The sequence below is a fragment of the Myxocyprinus asiaticus genome, chromosome 10, assembly GCF_019703515.2.
Source record: "Myxocyprinus asiaticus isolate MX2 ecotype Aquarium Trade chromosome 10, UBuf_Myxa_2, whole genome shotgun sequence".
Classification (NCBI taxonomy): Eukaryota; Metazoa; Chordata; class Actinopteri; order Cypriniformes; family Catostomidae; genus Myxocyprinus; species Myxocyprinus asiaticus.
In genome coordinates, this window is record NC_059353.1 from 47,212,447 (window position 1) to 47,230,796 (window position 18,350).

Here is an 18,350-nt window from a genome sequence, read left to right on the forward strand (position 1 = left end):
TTGCAGGGACTCTATTTTCAATAATTTACACAAAAATCTGGCCAATTTACTCACTGGTCCCCACCCAGCATACAAAAAACTTTGTAGGGTTTTAAAGCATCAGAAGAGCATCAGTTACAGTATTGGGAAAACTGTGACCAGATAAGATTTGATACTGAAGTGGGTCATATGGCAATATTTGAATCACATTTTTTTTTTTTTTTACTGCAGCTCTTCTGTTTTTCTGTGAGCCCCAGTTGAAGACAGAAAACTTACAGATGTTGGCCTTCTAGACATCTATTCCAGTCCTATCTACACCACACAAGACTCTTTTCTGCTTAGATGACTGTCTACTTGCAAGTTCTCTTCAAAATAAGATGCATGCAAATATACTGTAACTTTGAATATTGCAAGAGCAAAGAACTATGACTTTCTTTCTTTTGCAGAACACAAACAAATGTTTTTAGAAGAATATCTCAGCTCTGTGGGTCCATACAATGCAAGTGAATGGTGGCCAGACTTTTGAAGCTGCAAAAATCAGATAAAAGCAGCATAAAATAATCCACACGACTCCAGTAGTTTAATCAATGTCATCTGAAGTGATCCAATTGGTTTTGGGTGAGAACAGACCAAAATACAACTCCTTTATCACTGTACATCTTGCCATTGCAGTCTCTAGGCACGATCATGATTTCTAGCTTGATTTCACTTTCTAGTGCTTGACGCATGCACAGAGCACTAAATGACGCTATAGGAAGTATAATCGAACTTGAAATCACTATCGCCAAGAAAGCTGCTGATGTCATGATTTATAGAGAAAAAGTTCTCACCCAAAACCAACTGCTTCAGAAGACATTGATAAAACTACTCTAGACTTATGGATTATGTTTATGCTGTTTTTATGAGCTTTTTGGAGCTTCAAAGGTCTGGCCACCATTCACTTGCATTGTACAGACCTGCCGAGCTGAGATATTCTTCTAAAAATCTTTATTCGTGTTCTGCAGATGAAAGAAAGTTATAGATATCTGGGATGGCATGAGGGAGAGTAAATGATGAGAGAATTTTCATTTTTTTGGGTGAACTACCCCTTCAAGAAAACCTTTAGATATAATTGTAAGCATATTGTCACTAAGGGTTTGTCTCCTTCTTTGTCCTCTTAAGGGGCTCCGGATGTTCCAAAACCAAAAGATGATATTGCAATATTGAATTTCACTCACTTTAATAGAAAAGAAAGATGCAATGAAAGAAAATGGCGACTGAGATGTTCGGCCTTATATCTCCTTTTGTGTTCCATAGAATAAAAATGTCTAAGGTTCAGAACAACATGAGGGTGCGAATAGGATGACAGAACTTAAATTTTATGGATGAGCTAACTCTTAAAATATGTCAAATTGACACTACCTTTAAATTAGCCTGTAATTTGTTATAATACATCTATTTGTGAATGCAACAGTGTAAAGGCATTTTTTCTATAATTGACCGTTAATTCTTAAGATTTATATACCGTAGGAAAAAATAACTTTGAATAATTATGTATTTGTAAATGTATTTTGTGTATAAATAAAACATTGAGTAACTGAATGTGCTGTGTGTTTAATAAAGAGTATATCAGCATTGTTTCAACGTTAGGTAAGCAAACCAATTAGATTGATAATACATTGAAACTGTGTTGAATCTATGACGTCATTTCTCCAATTACATTTTTATGTTAGTTTTCAATGGTGTGAACGATGTAGATTCAACGTGACTTCAATGAGCAAAAGATGTAGAATCCATGTCGTTTCGATGCCGCAAGAGACAGTCAGTTTGCTATCTGGGGGTAAGCATTGTTAGCATGTTGCTATATGTTGCTAGGCATTGCTAGCGTGTTTTATTATGTAGCTAGGCTTTGCTAGTGTGCTTTTAGGCATTGCTAGAATGTTTGTTTGGAGGTAAAAAATAAAAAAGAATTGTATTTTTAAAACTGATGATCTAAAAGAGTAAAATAAACATCAAGCATTTCAATATTTACTGTGTGAAAACGATTTCTATCAATTGTTCAAAAATTCCGACTGTCCCACAGTTGTGGCATCATTTCCACCAATTCCACCAAACAATTTTTCCCCTAAAAAAGTTTTTTAACATTAGTATAGTTGTTAACAAAGTTGACAAAAGTGTCAGTGAAGAGCATGCTTGAGATGAAATATGAGACGTAATGTTTGAAGAAAACAAAGAAAAATCAAGGTAAATATCACTTGTGAGCAGAATATATTTGGGAGTGTCATCTCCAATCAAACTGCAATTTTGCCAAATTATGCAAAAGTGTGAAAATATTATTTAATTGTGTGTACTAAGGATACATAAAATGTTAGCAATGAAATTAGCTTTAGCAAGATAAAGGAGTCAAACAAGTCACAGACTCCAATACTGATTTCATGGGGTTTTTAAAACATGAAAGGGCTACTAGCTTGCTTGCATGAAAGGATGAAGATGCATACTTGCTTGTAACGTCTGTTAGTACCTGCACAGATCTGTGTGAGAGGTGAAACTCGTTGACCGTGTGAGTAGAGGACATCGCTTCATTTTCAAACTGTCTACGGATGCTGGCAAGACCCCCAGGCAAAGAGCAAACCTCAGCTTCTTCCATGACCTGATGAAAAACAAAGATAGAGTGTTGAAAAAAGTTCAATAGCTTTAAAGGAATACTGTAGTTCACCACAAATGAAAACTCCGTCATCATAAACCCTCATGTTATTCCAAACCCCAAAGACTTACTTTCTCATGTGGAACACCAAAGGTGAAATTTTTAAGAATACCCTGGTGGCTCTTTTCCAAATAATGAAAGTGAAAGTGGTGCTTTTTTGACATTTAGGAGCTTGACAGCACCCATCATCATTCCTTTCCATTATATATTCACCTATTTAGTTCCACAGAAGATAGAAAGTTATACAGGTATGGAACAGCATTAGGGTGAGTAAATAATGACAGAATTTAGATTTTTGTCATGAACTATCCCTTTGAAAGAGCTGCAAAGTTATGGTAGTGAAAATGTGATTACTTGTCTCTTTCCTCTACTCAATCAAAAATGTATTCATGTGTTCATGAGACAATGTGGCTTACACACACACACACACACACACACAGAGAGAGAGAGAGAGAGAGAGAGAGAGAGAGAGAGAGAGAAACCGATTCCAGCCATCATCTCATTATCTCTGTGGCTGTACAGAAACAAATTTTAAGATTTTGCATGGCTGTTTTATTTCATTCTGTTGCCCTGATGATGTGAAATTTCATTTACCCAGAAATCCATTTAAAGTGAACACGAATTGAAAACTGACACTATTTACTTTCTTAATGCATGTTCTTGGTCTTATAGTGCATGATTCATCTGTGCACCAGTGAGTCTTGTAGGCTAGTCTATAAACTGTTGACACAAGTTGCTATTATTATCTGCCATTACCACATACATTGCTTATTAATAACAACAGTCTGGGATGAATTACATTAAGCTTTTCAAAATTCCATAACTATAAACTGATGTAAACGATAGCCTAATAAATGCATGCTTTATGTCAGTCTGCCATTTCTGTCCTTTATGTAATATAATGCAATCATTTATATAATTATATTTTCCGTTCAATTACTTTTGTATGTTTTCAGTTTCTGAATGTTTATTTGAATACTTAATATTGCTGTTAGATATTTCATGTGCTGAGATTTGTTCTATTTTTTATTAGTTTGATCCCTTGCAATTCTTTGTTCTTCATTTAATCAACACTTAAAAGCAACATTCCATTGTTTTAATGTAATTTGTGAATGTTTATGTAAATATTTAACATTAAAAAACTAAGGAGTGTGTTTATTAGCATACTAGCTGTTGCTGTGGTATTTAAATTTGTATTGAGAATCATGAAATTTCACTGGTATTGGTTTCGACTACTAATAAAGAGATATTACCCCCAAAAATTACATTGAATTAAATCAAATAAATTACTAAATGAAATCAAATGAAATGACACCGTGAAATCAAAATTGTTTGGTCCATATACTGTATATTAGCTTCAAGGTAATCTATAAGCTAGTGTACTTCTAAACGTTGATAAAATTAGTTTTCAGAAGATATAGTAATTTAAAATCTGCAATCTCTCTCTTATGGCTAAAAAGACACCAGAGGTTGAGAAACCTTGTATGGTCAAATGCTTTCTAGAACGAGAACGCAACCTCCCCCTACAACTGTTCAGCGCATCTATCTGTGTTCTAACTGGCGCTGATCATGCCTTCCCAGGGCACTTCGAAGGGAGCACAATCCATGCTGTAGGATTGTTTCAAATAGAATTTCCAATAAGAATCACTTAAAAAAGGGAGTTCTGACTGACCGTTATCACCTTTCAGCCTTCTTAAGCTCTCACAGAGGAGGGTGATTGTCTTTGAAGGGAATAGGGCATAGGGATGATCAGTTCCGAATAGAACACGCCAAGTCTTTCAAAAAGCTGGCTGGTATTGAGATTGCTTCTCAAATTTCCCCGGTAACTGGCTCTGGAAAGAGCAGCACGGTGGAAAGGAGTATGTATATATAGCTGTAAACTGCAGCCTATTGGCTATTTTTAAAAATGGGAGGAGTCATTTTTTTGCTATGGAGCAAACAGGAAGCAAGGATTCTCTTATCACTGAGTGGGGAGCAGGAAATGGACAACCCGGAGTGGAGCTGGAGTGGAGTGATTATAGAATGCTTTGCACAGAGGGGAAATTATTGCAACTTCACTCCTTTCACATACTCTGGAGGTGACCTCTAGGGGGAGCAGAGGGGTCATGCAGTACCGTTTTAGCTGCCAAAGTAAGATGGAGAGATTTGGGTTTCTGGAGATGTGCCGAACACCCACCGTTCAGCTATCATCACATTCCACTCTCAAACTGTGACATAGCCATCAGACCAAAGCACAACAATGATGTCATTGGGCACGTACATGACCCCTTTCTGCAGGGTTTGCAAAGACAAATTATAGGCACCTGTCCCCCTCCCCAGAACTCTGGCTATGGATGGTCAAGGACAAGAAGTTGCAAGCCAAAAACTAGTTGATATGATGGAGAACATCACCAAATGTTGTTTCAAAGAAACCCATTTTAAAGGGGTCATATCATGAGGACTCAAACATTTTTCTTGATTTTTTTTATTTATTTATTTTTTGGTAAAAGAGTTCATTGGACATTGAAAACATACTTTAACTTTCAGAACTCGAAACTTCCTTCCCAGTTAAAAAAGGGCATTTATTAAAACTAAGTGCAAAAATTATTCTCTCTGAACTTCCACAACTTTCTAACATCAAGACAGATTAATACATTTAAACACATGAATGCCCACATTTACACAATAGCTCCGCATATTCGATAAGGTAATAAGGAGGAAGTATGAAAGATACTATTATTCCTAAACACCAAGGCAAGGTAAGTTTATCTATATAGCACATTTCATACACAATGACAATTCAAAGTGTTTTACATAAAAATGATTTAAAATTTTTATTTTAAAATGTATATTATTTTTAAATCAATTAAGAACTAGAAATAAGAATAAAAAGTAATAAGATATAAGAAAAAAGAAAAGTATAAAGTAAAAATTAGTTTCTGCATATCCGACTGTTAATGTCATCAATGCACAGGCACAGAGAGTCTATGGGGCTGTAGTCATTTGGTGATAGGGCTAGGTAAATCTGGGTTTCGTCTGCATAGCTATGGTATGCAATTTAGTTCTTTTTCATAATTTGGCCTAGTTGGAGCATATACAGGTTGAACAATAGTGGTGCAACAATTGAGCCTTGTGGGGCTCCACACGTCATGGATGTCCACTCAGATTCATCGTTCCCTATGTTCACATAGTAACCACTCCCTTCTATATATGACCTGAACCATCCAAGGACCGTTCCAGAGAGCCCAACCCAGTTTTCCAGTCTGTCTAGTAGAATGTTGTGGTCAACAGAGTCAAAGGCAGCACTGAGATCAAACAATATCAGCACTGATATTTTGCCTGAATCAGTATTCATCCGAATATCATTAAGTATCTTTATAAGTGCCGTCTCTGTGCTGTGTTGCAGTCAGAAACCAGACTGGAAATTGTCTAAGAAGCCAATCCGAGAAATGTCAAGTTTTGGGCTCATAACTCAAATATTTATGTTCCTTGAACTTACTTTTCTTAAAAATTCATAGATTTAAGATTAAGATTAAGTGTTAATATCTCAAACTATTGAGTACAAAATCGTGAAATAAGTTTATTTAATGATTGACTAAGAATCCGTTTATACTCTTCTTTATTTGAGCTGTGTTACTGTATGATCTAAATTTAAGTCAGTGCAATTTCAATTATTAAGTAGAAACAACAACATTTAAACAGCAATTCTGAGTTTAGTCTACTTGCATCTAGTTACCTTAACTAAGTTAAGTTAATTCTATATGAACACCAAGTTAAGTGAACTTAATTACACAAGTTTTGGAGACACCATTACTCAATTAAATTGAGGGAACAAGTTTACTAAATCAAATGAGTAGGTCAGCTTATTAGGGTTTTCAGTGTAGAGTTCCTCATTCGCTTTGAAGTCATTATTCGTGCCTTTCCAAATAAGGTATTTAGCTTCAGGGACATCCTTGGTGTGTAGCACCTGCAGCTCTGCAGATCTTTCTGAAGAATCCCAATGTTAGAAATGAGCTACTGAAGTTTATTTTTAATAAGATCCCTGATCAATTCAGTCTGATCTTAACAGTTTGAGCAGCTCATTTCAGCACTGATTGTTTTATGAATCTGTCACAATGTAATGCAGCTTTACAAAGAGGCTGTTATTGAAGGATGAGGCAGTTAAAAACTATTAAACTCAACAGCAAACCCACAGATCGTAAGCAAATGCAGTAAAGCACTGTTTCTCACTTTGCATGTAAAGATGGTGTTTACATCAAGTCTTAAAGGCATAGCAGCAGCAAAAAAAAAAAAAAAAAAAAAATGTCTGTTTAATTGTAAGGGTCAGAAAAAAGGTCAAAACATGATCATGAAAAACAAAATTATGACTTCATTGCCATTATACGTGGACACTTGCTTGGATTACTGGATAAGTCCGCACTCACAAAGAGCAATTTCTAGTTAGCGCATGCTTGAAAAATTTATATTCACTATACAACTTTCCATTACTTTTTGATTTACCTAATTTCCATGAATTTTTGAGGCCTGGAAACCCCTATTTTAAAACTCACTGATATTTCCAAGTTTTCCATGACCATGGGAACCCTGAAAAATGTATGATATGACCCCTTTATTCCATTTTGGCAAGGACTGCCTAAGACTTCACGACTTTTAAAGTCCATTTCTTTTCTTTCTCTCATTTTGTCTCCCTCTCCATCCTTCTTGCTGTATTTGTCTGTCAATCTTTCTCTCTCTCACTCCCTATTACTGTGACGAAAGACTGGGAATGAAACAAATGCAAGTTTCCTTTGTGATTTGATGTATGAAGGCAGCAATTATTGTATAAATCAATGAGTTTGGAATAATACATGAATTTGACACCGAGAGCTCGGTCCTCACACAGTGTTTAAACACAGAACAGTCAGAATTTATCAGCCTTCATCGTTTGCTCTAATGAGACGTTGACATAACAAGCTTGCGGGCTGCACAAGTGCCTCATTTGCCTCATTTGAAATTATATTGGTTGATCAATTGGATGGAACTCAGACAAATGGCTAAATAGGGACTTCTGTTGATTTCAGTGTGTAGATAGCTTTAGTGTTGTCAACAGAAGAACTTAAAGAGATAGTTCACGCAAAAATTATAATTCTGTAATTATTTACTCACCCTTATGTTGTTCCACACCTGTACGACTTTTCTTTCACCCGTGGATCACAAAAGAAAATGTGAGGCAGTAAGTTAGTATCAGTGGTCATTCACTTACATTGCATCTTTTTTCCATACAATAAAAGTGAATGGTGACTGAGGCTGACAATCCCTAACATTCTGCCAAACATCTCCCTTTGTGTTCCACGGAAGCAGTATACATTTAATAGAGCTATATATATATATCTGTCATAATTTTTGTCTCTTGATGAAAATGTCCTTTAAATTTTATCAATATTTCATCATGACTTACTCATTAAGCCAATTTTACTCGGACTAAAATGGCATATCATTTTAGTCGATAAAAACACATTTTTTTGTTGAGCATAATCTAAAAAATATGTCAAACTGGAACAGACTAAATTAAACATTTAATTATTAACATGTATCAAACATACTTATCAACATAAACAACACAAGAAAACTGTCCTGAAATAATAGGCTATAGCACATAAAAATATAATATAATAAATACTAAATAAAATACTAAATACAATTTTAGACTATTTAGGAAATTGCATATGTGTAGCAGTTTTTACAAAAACAGTTTTCACAAAGAAATTTACATTTTCTGACTAGCTCGTTCATTCGCTTCATTATTTGTACATTTCTAAGTTGTAATATTACATGTTGTAATAGTATGATATGAACATTGCTGATTGATCTCATATATAAACATTGATTGCATTGCTAATATCTTGCGGTATTATTTTTTTCTCATCATATTTCTTTAAAAAAAAAAAAAAGAATTATTCAAATTGCTTGATTGTCGTCAAGATTTTTTTCATCAAACAAACAAACACTTTTGTCCGTCATTTTTTTGACGAGATTTACACTTACACGGCAGATAGAAAGTCATACTTCAGAGCCCCTTAGAGGACACGGCAGGAATTTCTTTTCTGAAATAGTTTTATGTTCCCTCGCAATAAATGTATGTGGTATTACTACAGTAACCATATTTTAATCTTGATATTAGTAAAACCACAGTAATAATAAAGGAAAACAAAAAATACTACTATAGTAATAAGTATATTTACTACAATATTACTATAGTAAAACCATGATTTCCAAAAAAAAAAAAACATAAAAAAAAAAAACATGGTTAGCCTAAAACAGTCAAGGTTACTTCAATATTACTATAGTAAAACCAAAGTTAAACTATTATCACAAAATTCTGATTTGTATCACCATTGTTTTAATTTTCCTGTATTATCACTAGGTTTCACATCGAATATCATGGTTAAAATATGGTTACTGTAGAAAAACATGCTCAATTTCTTGCGAGGGAACGCAAAACTTATTGCGACGAAGTGCAAACTATTTAAGAAAAAATATTTCCCGCACTGTCCACTAATGGGCTCCATACTATACAGATTTCAAAATACATAAGGGTAAGTAAATAATGACAGAATGTACATTTTTGGGTGAACTGTTCCTTTAAGAGGGGCTTTTAGTTGTACCCTACCTGGCTGGAGATATCTGGTCTATCCTGTTTGGAGACCGCCGCCTGGTACATCGCCATACGGTTCTGCAGGGGGACAGGTTCAGAATGAGCCGGGCTCGTCTGACTGTCGTCAAGCCCTGCTCTGGATATTACAACGCTGCCTGCAGCTGTAAATAAATCAACATAACAAACCATTAACAACAAACTATAACTGATCATTAGTGTGTACAAGCAATTGTGATTATTAAAAACACGAGTAACTGTAGGACATATTGAAAATTGTAAACCCGGTGAGCTGTATTACTTTTTAAAGATGAAAAGTTAAAGAAAATAACTTTATAGGTCGTCACTTTATGAAAACAGCCTTCAGAAATGGAAAGCGACTGCAAAAAAAACTTCATTAAAAACTGATTACAGCAGTTTGGGAGTCATACAGTGGCTTCATTAAGAATTTAATTGTGTTGCTCATTAAAAAAAGGAGATGAACTGCTTCATCCACAAAAAAATGACAGCTTGCTAATGGCTCGACAATAAAATTATATAACATACTACACTCTGTAGTTGGGCTAAATGGAATAATCAAGAGCAATATTCATGTTTTGGAAAGGTGCTGCAAGTGATTCCACACCCCCGTCTTTTTATGGAATATTATATCACGCATAAAATGTCATAACTACCTGACAGATATCACTGAAATAGGTGTCTTGAGAAATCACACCTGTCTATGTGACAACAATAGACTCTGTATACAGCAAAATATGTCAGGAGAGCAGCCCTACCCGAACTTATGTGAGACCAGCATCACAAAACAGACATCCCTGCCCCCATTTGGCTATTTAGGATGTCAAACAAACGTAACAATTTTTTGAAAGCAAAACAAAGCCACAGTGTTTACACATTTGGGACATATCAGTGCCAACAAATGGCTTATTTATTGATATTTCTGCATATTATGATGGCATAGGATATTCTAAAATCACAGGATATTGTGAAACAGGATATTTAATGAGAAGAAATGTACAGTGTGACTTGATTTTATCCATCAGGACTTGACTGGATTGTAAAAGCGGGCATTGCATACCATAATGAAGCCATGAAGTGGTTGGAGTGGAAGGGTTGAAAAGGAAAAGGGATCTGTGACATCAGACTAAAAGGAAAGTTGTTTCAGAGATGGAGCAAATTATTTATTTATTTTTTTTATTTTTATTTTTTTTCCTTTTCTCCCCAATTTGGAATGCCCAAATCCCAATGCGCTCTAAGTCCTTGTGGTGGCGTAGTGACTCACCTCAATCTCAGTTGCCTCTGTGTCTGAGACCATCAATCCGCGCATCTTATCACGTGGTTTGTTGAGCGCATTACAGCAGAGACATATCACGTGTGGAGGCTTCACGCTATTCTCCGCAACATCCACGCACAACTCACCAAGCGCAACACCGAGAGCGAGAACCACATTACACCATCCACGAGGAGGTTATCCCATGTGACTCTACCCTCCCTAGCAACCAGGCCAATTTTGATTGCTTAGGAGACCTGGCTGGATTCGAACTCGCGACTCCAGGGGTGGTAGTCAGTGTCTGTATTCGCTGAGCTATCGAAGCAAGTTATTAAATTTTAAGGTCAAGGTCAATTTATTTATAGAGCACATTTAAAAACAACAAGTGTATACCAAAGTGCTGTACATGGGCAAATAAAACAATGAATATATATAAATAAAACAATAATAATAATGGTGGGTGTGTTTGCGCTAACTGTGGGTGTATTCGCACAAACTGTTGGTGTATTGTTGGTTAATGAAGTGGTGCAAAGCACAACTTGTTATTTTCCTGAGAAATAGGTAATTGCCCTCAATTTTCAGTGCAAAGTGAAAATTTCTAAATGTAGTTCCCACATTCGCAGTTTGGAGATTCCATCAGCAGGTTGTAATAAAGTTAACGTCCAAACTCTGAAAATATAGTGGAACATCAAATTATGTCCCTGACAATAAGCATTTCATGAAACAAAAATGTATTAGATTTGTGTTAAACAATCTATAGGTCATGGTTTATTTTTCAATTATTCTTATTATGTTTACATTTACAATTGAATCTATGATCTAATTTGTATTGGTATTTTTCCACCTGTTGTCATGGAGTGATTTCAAAGCAAAAGGGGCCGGTGGAAAATGTTGGAGAGAGTAAAATGTATGGATTTGGTATGATTTTATTGACCACTTCGTTATTTTGTTTATATTTTCATTTTGTTTGAAGTGTAATTTGAATTTAGAAAAATTTTTGGTTTAATTTTTTTGTTTCAATAAATGAATTACATTTTTCAAAATCAAAATCGACTGGTAGAAGTAAGTGAGTGCAGATACAATCACTGTTAATACTAGCCATGATTTGTGTGTCTGTAGATGAACACTTTTAATAATACTTATATTTTCTATAATTTAACGGAGCTTACAAATCACGTAGAACCACATTTTCCATGCATATAAAAATGTCTGACAGTCAACAAGGACACAGTTAATGCATAAAAGAGGTAAATCCATATTTCTATTCTTCTAATTCATTGCATACAGTCCATTTATGCTACTAACTTCTTATGAATGTGCTGTATTTGTTTATATCGCTGGTGCTTGACAGGGAATGGACTACACTCACTTTATAAACACTTTATTAGGAACACCTGTACACTTACATATTCATGCGATTATCTAATCAGCCAATCGTGTGGCAGCAGTGCAATGCATAAAATCATGCAGATACGGGTCAGGAGCTCCAGTTATTGTTCACATCAACCATGAGAATGGTGAAAACATGGGATCTCAGTGATTTGGAGCGTGGCATGATCGTTGGTGCCAGATGGGCTGGTTTGAGTATTTCCGTAACTGCTGATCTCCTGGGATTTTCACGCACAACAGTCTCTAGAGTTTACTCAGAATGGTGCCAAAAACAAAAAACATCCAGTGAGCAGCAGTTCTGTGGACAGAATGCCTTGGTGGTGAGAAAAGTCAACGGAGAAAGGCCAGACTGAAAGTCTACGGTCAGCTCGGGGCATTTTTGACCCATAATTTGATAACCATTCAAAATGCATAAATTCTTGATTAGTGTCACTCCATTCCTTCTCACCTTCTCCAGGCAATTTCTCCATCCATCCTACCTGCACTCAGACACATAATTAACACATCTCTACTAACAGGCACTTTTCCCACTACATTCAAGCAGGCTTGAGTAACCCCGCTGCTGAAGAAACCCGCACTTAACCCCACACCAATAGAACACTACAGACCAGTCTCTCTCATCCCATTCATGGCAAAAACACTTGAAAGGACAGTTTTCAATCAAATCTCTGCCTGTCTCTCACAGAACAAGCTGCTGGATGACAATCAGTCAGGTTTCAAAAGTGGACACTCCACCGAGACTGCCCTGCTGTCTGTCACTGAGACGCTGAGACGGGCGAAAGCTGAATCCAGATCATCCGTCCTGATTCTGCTGGACCTTTCTGCAGCCTTTGACACAGTCAACCATCAGATCTTACTCTCTACCCCCTCCTCATTGGGCATCACAGGAACTGTGCCTGACTGGTTTAACTCCTATCTCTCAGGTAGGACCTTCAAGGTAGCCTGGAGAGGTAAGGTATCCAAGCCTCATCAGCTATTTACTGGGGTACCTCAGGGATCAGTGCTTGGGCCACTTCTCTTCTCTATATACACAACATCACTGGGACCCTTCATTCAGGCACATGGTTTCTCTTACCACTGCTACGCTGATGACACGCAACTCTACTTGTCTTTTCAGCCCAACGACACCACAGTGACTGCTCGAATTTCTGCCTGCCTGGCAGACATCTCGGCCTGGATGAAGGAGCACCACCTGCAACTCAACCCAGGCAAGACTGAACTCCTTGTCTTCCCAGCCAACCCTGCTGTTGAACACAACATCACCGTGCAGCTGGGTGCAACTACAGTAATGCCTTCCAAATCGGTCAAAAATCTAGGGGTAACCATCGACAACAGACTAAATTTCACAGACCACATCTCAAAGACCGCAAGATCATGTAGATTTACATTCTACAATATCAGGAAGATAAGACCCTTACTCTCTGAACATGCCACACAACTTCTTGTCCAGTCACTTGTCATAACTAGACTGGACTACTGTAACACTCTCATTGCAGGCCTCCCTGCATGTGCAATTAGACCCCTGCAAATGATCCAGAATGCAGCAGCACGTCTGGTCTTTAATGAACCAAAGAGAATGCATGTTACACCACTCCTTGTCTCTCTCCACTGGCTGCCGGTTGATGCACGTATCAAATTCAAGGCTCTGATGCTGGCATACAGAACAGTCACTGGGTCTGCTCCAGCATACCTAAAATCATTTATGCAGAGCTACGCGCCCACTAGAAGCCTGCGGTCAGCTAAGGAACATCGCCTTGTTGTACCAACACAAAGAGGCGCCAAAACACTTTCCCGGACTTTCGGCTTCATCATACCACGTTGGTGGAACGACCTTCCCAACTCCATCCGTGAAGCTGACTCACTCTCTGTCTTCAAAAAACGACTAAAAACACATCTTTTCCATGAGCACTTAACCAGTCATTAAAAAAAAAAAAAAACATTCCTGTTGCACTTTATTCTGTTTTGAATACTATTCTGATACTAGTGAAACTTTGTAAAACAGCACTTTTCATACGACTGTCTCCTTAAGATGATTTGCTCATGTTTTCCTCTTTTGTAAGTCGCTTTGGATAAAAGCATCTGCCAAATGAATAAATGTAAATGTAAATGTGTACAACAGCACTAAAGCCCCCTTAACGAAAACGATTGTGATCCCAAAGCGTATAATGAAAAAATTATATATACTGAATGTTAATGGAGAAATATAATTTTTAAAGAATGTTTTTAAATAATAATAAAAAATAAAAAAAACATTTTAAAACTTCGCAAACATTGGCCAAGGATGTCTATGTTATTTCAATCACTTTTGGCATTTTAAAATATCTTAATTATATCACAACAATTTCTGATTTATTTTTCTTGTAGAAAATTAAAAGTGTACATTTTATAGTTCACAAATGAACCTCTATTGCCTTTTCCAGCAGTCAAAATGGGCCCACTTTTCACGTCTATTGCAACAAATCCATTCCTTCCCACTAATTTCAAAGATTAAGTTGCAGTGTTATAGGGGTTAAGGAAGGTGCCGTAATGGATATTCCTGCCATCTAAAATTTTAGGAGAAAATTATATGCAATAGGACTTTTACCATTGGGGGGCCTTTGTACCCTATCTTTAAAAAAAAAATGTAGTACACTTATTTACTGACATATTATCAGTTAAAAACTGTATTAAACAAACAAACAAAAAAATACTCTACTCTCTCTCTCTCTCTCTCTCTCTCTCTCTCTCTCTCTCTCTCTCTGTGTGTGTGTGTGTGTGTGTGTGTGTGTGTGTGTGTGTGTGTGTGTGTGTTTGTTTGTGGACATGTGCACACAAACCCAGTTTGAGAGGAAAGTATGCAATTTGTGGGAATGATGCAGCACCAAGTGGAGCTGGTTAAGGGGTGGAGAACAGTATGGCCCAAAAAATCTGAAATATTTTTAGGTCAAATTTGATTCATAGATGTACAAAAAAATTATTTAAAGCTGTATAACACCCAGAAAGTCTGAAGATTAAAGGTCACAACTGGTTCTTCCCATATGGGTCAAAATTGATAACAATAGAAGGAACAATTTGATTTAAAATGTTACTTCTCTTAAACAATTAAAAAAAATCTTTATTACATTGTTTGTTTTGATGGTCTCGACAAAGTCACAACGTTTGGTTCCAATACCAAAAACTATGCAGTATTTATAACATATTCTTTACCTACCCCAGGTCAAAAATGACCCTAAGACAATAGGAGGGCAAAGGGGTGATATGCGACAGTCGTATGTGCATGTCGGAGACAGTGAAAAGGCAGCTTAAGACCATGAACATATATTAAGAACATAAACAGGGTCAATTCTGATTTCACATTGTGACGAGAAGGAGGGCATGACTGGGCCCTGAGGCGATTGAGGGTTAACACTCACAAAGACTTTAATTAGACACCAACATAAAACTGAAACATAATGACACATTAACACATCTCAGTGCTGGGTGTGCATCCTCACGGGCCGGCCACGCCCTTCTCCTCGACACACACATTGATTTTAAATTGAGTCAAGCACCTTATATGGAGTTAATATTCTTCTAAACAGAGTAGAGTTATCAAAGGTCATGTTAGCAGAGGTAAGGGTATTGTTTTCCCAGTCTACATTTAACTGCTGGCACAAAGCCTTACAGTCCAGCGGTTGAAATCCAGCTAAAACAAAAGACAGTCTGTCAATGGTGCTGTCTTACAGAAAGGTCAGACACCTCTGCATTGTTATAGGATGAGGTCAGACTGTAACTCTTAAGGAGCCTAAACATAGCCAGAGTTTGAAATGCCGTCTAGGTTGGCAGCTCACTAGGTTTTGGAACAGAGCTAATAGCATCATAAAGGCACGGAAAACAACCTAACAAGCACACTGGATCAATGCTGTTGCTACAGAACTGCACTAGCTGAGCTGTATGTCAGAAATGTGTCCAGTCAAATTAGGGGCTATTATACACCGCTCAGTCAGTTTGAATTAGACTTAGTCAGAGGGATTGGACATTTAAACACCCACGTTAGTGCAAATGAAGCATTTTAGCCCTGATACAGTATATACATCAATATAAACACATAGTGACACAGAGGGTGGGATTAGATGTTCAGTTATGATGTGCAAACTCTTTGAGCTGACAAAAACTCATTACCTTAATTATGCTTTAAGAGACAGAGAGACACGGCTCCATTTTGTACAATGTTTAATTGGGTTACCAATGGGCAGATTGTATAATCAACATAATATTATTAGTATTTGTATGTAAATGTATTCAGATTGACAGTCTCAGTCACCATTCACTTTCATTGAAATGAGCAAAAATACCATGAAAGTGAATGGTAGCTGAGGCTAACATTCTGCCTAACATCTCTATTTGTGTTTTACAGTTGTTTATAGTGCCTATTTAGAGTCACTTATGAGGCTTCAATTTCAGATAGGGTGATGCCTATGTAGGAAGTAGACAGCAAGATAGCACACTTTAGATTTGGAAACAGAGCTGTTATTTTCTTTAAACTGCAGCTTTTACAAAAGGATCAGGCACACTCTGAAACTGAATAATCAGCTGCTCTAACAAACAAAAGTCTTTTTTTTTTTTTTTTTTTCTGCAGAAAGCAATTAAAATAAATGATTGTACTCTGGATGTGTTAGTGAATGCATGAATATGAGAGGCAGCAGGGTTTTATTTGTGTTTTGTTTTGGAGAAAACTGTTCACAGCACTGACAGCAGGATTGTGGGAAAATGCTTTGGCATCTCTGGTGGTCTAAGCGGGGAGCTGATCACATGCAAGTCAACGAAAACATGTTCAGTGGACAAATCTGTTGCTTAATTATGCTGGGGAAATATTAATATACTTTAGTATTTATTTATTTAAAAAAGAAAAAAAGGATTTGAATAGCATTATTTTTACATTTTCAAATGCACCTTTAACATAACACCAAATGCTAAATAAATACTGTATTTGGAAACTAAATTGGCAATACAGAATTATTTGAAAAGCACAGTAGGGATCTTAACATTAAATGGGCTAAAACTTACTCTGCATGTCACATTGTATCTGAATTGTCTGTTTTTTAAAACAAACATCAGTTGGTTGAATCTCACGAGGGCTGTCATATAAATGTGCTAGTCATATTTCACCCCAAAATCAAAAAGAAAATAATGAATAAATTATTGTTGCATTTAGAAAATAAAGCTTTCATTTAGGACCATTAAGATATTTTGCAATGTGAAATTATTTTCATGACAATTAAAGCACATTTTACACTTGTAATATGTCTGGTAACTTTATTTTAGGTGTCTTTAACTGCTATGTACTAACATTAAAATACATACAATACAATGTATTTACTGTGTAACTACATGTTGTTCTACAAACTTCTCAAGATTCACATTTGCTCCTGCTGAGGTTGAGATACAGGTATATTTAGGGGTAGGGTTTAGATAAGGGTTAGGGTTAAATTAGGGTTAGGTTTAGGATTAGGGGTAAGGTTGACAGTGTAACTACAATGTAATTACAATGAAACAATGTGTATGTGCATAATAAGTACATTGTATCAATTGCTTAGTGCATACTAGTTAAAGAAACATAATATGAAGTGAGTCCATTAACATTGTTTTTTCATGATACCTTATGCATTTACTAATGAACAATATTTTTAAACAGTAATCATTCATTTTTGTTAATGTTAATTTATAAAAACACAATTATTCATTGTTGGTTCAAGCTAGTTCATAATGCATTAACTAATGGTAGCATACACAACATTTAGTCAAATAAAAATGTATAAATAAAAATGTATAAATAAAATAAAAAAATAAAAAAATGTATTAGTCACAATGCAAAACATTGTGCTTAAAATAGCATTTGTTTTCAATATATAAAGTACATCTAGTTTTTGATTCTTTTGATTTTGGATTTAAATATGACAGGAGCATTTTCTTGACTTGCTTCATAAGATTTGCCCAGTTAAAATCTTACAGCGTTTATTATAGGTTTCACTAATGGTTGGTGACTGCCTGCAGTGGCAGTAAAAGCAGCCATGTCTGTCCAAATATAAAATGCTGTGTGCTGCATGATCAGCACATCTGCCTCTTCAATAACTTTTAATGCTTATGTACCATTTAAAAACATATTTATGACAACAAAGCATTTATTAAATAGATACATAATAAAGAATAAGACGCTTGTGTCAGGCTGCATGTTTTGGGGTCACTGCTGGCAGCCCAGTATTTTAAATCATCTGTAAATTATAACTACTTATTTCCTTAAGATTTAATGGTTCTTAATGCTGCAATGTTTGGTCAGGCATTACTAGTTGTTACTGTAAAGTGCTCCAGGAACACATCTTTACTCTGAAATCTCGGGTACTTTAATTTACTTTACTTATCAATCTGTCATGCAGCAGAACATTTTAACCACAGCTAAAAGT

The 18,350-nt window shown here is 36.1% G+C and overlaps 1 protein-coding gene across 1 annotated transcript in view; it reads right to left on the reverse strand.

The window, feature by feature from the left end:
• The window catches only part of LOC127447635 (xin actin-binding repeat-containing protein 2-like), a 38,041-nt gene extending 28,641 nt beyond the window's left edge, over positions 1-9,400 (reverse strand). Inside the window, exons 1-2 of the mRNA XM_051709577.1 lie at positions 9,291-9,400; positions 2,480-2,608 (exon numbers count right to left, since the gene is read on the reverse strand). Coding sequence (XP_051565537.1) covers positions 2,480-2,608; positions 9,291-9,347 — 186 coding nt within the window. The 5' untranslated portion in view covers positions 9,348-9,400. The remainder of the gene's footprint in view (positions 1-2,479; positions 2,609-9,290) is intronic.
• Between the last annotated feature and the right edge of the window lie 8,950 nt (positions 9,401-18,350).